Source organism: Otolemur garnettii, unplaced genomic scaffold, assembly GCF_000181295.1.
Source record: "Otolemur garnettii isolate 467f Iridium unplaced genomic scaffold, OtoGar3 scaffold00095, whole genome shotgun sequence".
Taxonomy (NCBI): domain Eukaryota; kingdom Metazoa; phylum Chordata; class Mammalia; order Primates; family Galagidae; genus Otolemur; species Otolemur garnettii.
The window spans coordinates 2,354,323-2,357,201 of record NW_003852490.1 but is presented as its reverse complement, the minus strand read 5'-3'; the positions used below and the strand labels follow the sequence as shown (position 1 = coordinate 2,357,201).

Sequence of the window (2,879 nt, the reverse complement as noted above, 5' to 3'; positions counted from 1 at the left end):
GTTTCTAATTAGAGAATAAACCTTCTAAATGGTTCTGTTTTAAAGAGTTAATGAGTTAAGAGCTCCTATACTTAGCAGAATGTAGGATCATAAAATGTTGAGAAAGTAATTATTATCTTATTGTTATTATCTTCACTTTGTGTTAAAAATGCTTTTTTCATTTGTTCAACAAATAAAGCTGAACTTTAGAAGTGCTCCATTTTCTTCATATTTCTGTTTGTGCTTAACTTTTTGATTTGCCGCCTACAGGGGGATTAAAGTTTCTTGAACACCTGTGTACCGAGTATGCCCTTGGTATGCAGCTTACCTACATTTACCCATTTAATTCTCAAGATAGCCCTGTGAAATAGATGGTATTATAGCTGTTTTATAAATGAGGGAACTGTCGCAACTGTTAACCAAGTTGCCTAAGCACTTGTGGGGAGAGCTAGGATTTGTTTCCCACCTGACTCCAAATGGACACCACTTTCAAGGTGCTGAACTTGACCGTGGAAGTCTCCCGTGTGCACTCCTACATGACCAGGCTTGCTAAGACGATTGGCGTCACCGTCACCAACATGCTGAGCTCCTTCCACATCCTACCACGTACTACTTCTACGCCTTCCTTATGGAGTCAAGCCCGCTGTCACTGAGATGCGATTACCTCCTTTCCCATGTCATTCAAGAGCATAAAAACAACAAAAAACAAAGCCCAAAAAACTCCTTCCGTTTCAGAGAACTTCTCAGTTAACTTAGTTAATGTCTCAAGGAAAAAAGAACTGAATTTCTTTGCCTCTCAGAATAACCAGAGAGAATATGACCCTTCCCTTCTTCTTTTACAAAATTTGAAGAGTTGCTTTTCAAATAAATCTCATTTTTAATCAGAGTTTCAGAATAAATAGCAGCTTGCAGTAGCACTGGTAAACTTAATTAACTGCTTGCTTTCTTGTCATTTATCAAGTTTCGGCACATGCTATGTATGTAAGGAAGACACTCTTTTCCCTAGATGAATGGGGCCAAGACTGTCTTAAGTTGTCCAAAGTTAAGTATGCTGATAACTGTGATCCGTAGATTTGCAGGAGCCTGGTTTCTCAAAAGGAAACATTCAAGGGTTGATGGTACCATTCGTAATAACTTACAGCAAATTGAATTCACTTTTCATGTATTTTTTAGTTGCAGGCCCTAGCCTCGGAACTCAAAACTGGTTTCACAGAAGCAATGCAAGAACTGTCAAGAATTCAACATGGAGAATATGCTTTGGAAGAAAAGGTTAAAAGCTGCCGATGTTCCATGGAAGAAAAAGTTACTGAGATGAAGAATTCATTAAACTATTTCAAGGTAGTCCCCTCTTCTATTTCCTTGCTGGAAGGAGAATGTTGGTCTTAGTAATAGCAGTAGAAAATTTGCTCTTTCTCCTAGCAGCCAAATAAAATAATTTGTCCTCTGGGCTATTCTCTAGTCATTATAGAAAAATCCATTTCACCCAGACATGGCAGTTCATGTGTGTAATCCCAGAGCTCTGGGAGGCCAAGGAGGGAGGATTTCTTGAGGCCAAGAGTTCAAGACCAACCTGGGCAACATAGTAAGACCCTGTCTCTAAAAATTAAAAATAGAAAAAGATTAGCTGGGCATGGTAGCTACTGCTTGTAGTCCCAGCTACTTGGGAGGCTAAAACAGAAGGATCATTTGAGCCCAGGAATTCCAGGTTTCAATGAATTATGATTGATTGTACCATCTGGATGACAGAGCAAGACCCTGTTTCTAAGGAAAAAAAAAAAAGAAAGAAAGAAAAGAAAAGAAAAATATTTTATGTCTTTCCTTTTGGAGCTCTGGGTTAAAATTAGAGGCAACAATAGAAGTAAATTTTTCACCTCTCATTAATTCATTCAATAAACATGTATTAAAAACTTATAGCCAGATGCAGTGGTGTGCACCCACATGAAAAGTAAACGAACCAGAGTGGGATCAGTGGGAAATGATGAAATAAAACACGAAAGATGAAATAAAACATGAAAGACAAAGACATGAGAGACAGAGATGGAATTGAGAGGCAAGATGGGATGGGGAGGACTGGGGTATTTTTCTCTATCACCAGCACCCGAGTGCCCAAACAGCTTTATTTTTAAGGAGGCAGTACAAAGTTGTTTTTCAAGGAAGTAAGACACATTTTCAACTTAATTATGAGAAGAGAAACAGGCACAAATTGTCAGGTAAACATAATCTATTACTCCTGTGTGACTTCTAAAATATGGGCAATCCTACATAGCTATAAGATTAGCTGGGAAATGGACGTGACTACTTGGAAGTGCAGCTGTGAAGTTAAACGCTAAAGTTTTTCTTTTGCTGGATTAAAAGTTGAAGCTTAGAGGAAATATGTTGTTATCTGCTCAGGAGGGTCAGTAGAGGGGGATTCGTGCCCTGGATGTTCTCCTAAGCCACGGGGGCCCTGCCACCTCACAGCTCACACTCTACAGTGTACCTCTATTCCCAGTTACTTGGGTGGCCGGGGCAGGAGGATAGCTTGAACCCAGCAGTTTGAGGCTGCAGTGTGCTGTGATAGTGCCTGCGATTAGCCTGGGCAACATAGTAAGATCTCATCTCTAAGAAAATAAAAATTAAAAATAAATTTAATAAAGCTTACATACCTTAGATTATGTTTTATACTTTTATCCAACATAACAGTTTAAAACACACCGATTTTTATTTTTTAGGAAGAGCTGAGCAATGCCATGTCGATGATCCAGGCCATCACTTCCAAACAAGAAGAAATGCAACAGAAAATCGAGCAACTTCAACAGGAGAAACGAAGAGAATCTCGAAAAGTTAAAGCCAAGTGAGTGTTTTAAAAAAAAATTAGCAAAGGCAGGCTCGACACCTGTAGTACAGTGGTTACAGCGCCA

The 2,879-nt window shown here is 39.1% G+C and overlaps 1 protein-coding gene across 1 annotated transcript in view; it reads left to right on the top strand.

Moving 5' to 3' along the window:
* Window positions 1-2,879, top strand: part of ARHGEF33 (Rho guanine nucleotide exchange factor 33) — a 58,728-nt gene that overhangs the window by 9,885 nt on the left and 45,964 nt on the right. The window contains exons 3-4 of the mRNA XM_003795670.2: window positions 1,153-1,317; window positions 2,691-2,812. Coding sequence (XP_003795718.1) covers window positions 1,153-1,317; window positions 2,691-2,812 — 287 coding nt within the window. The remainder of the gene's footprint in view (window positions 1-1,152; window positions 1,318-2,690; window positions 2,813-2,879) is intronic.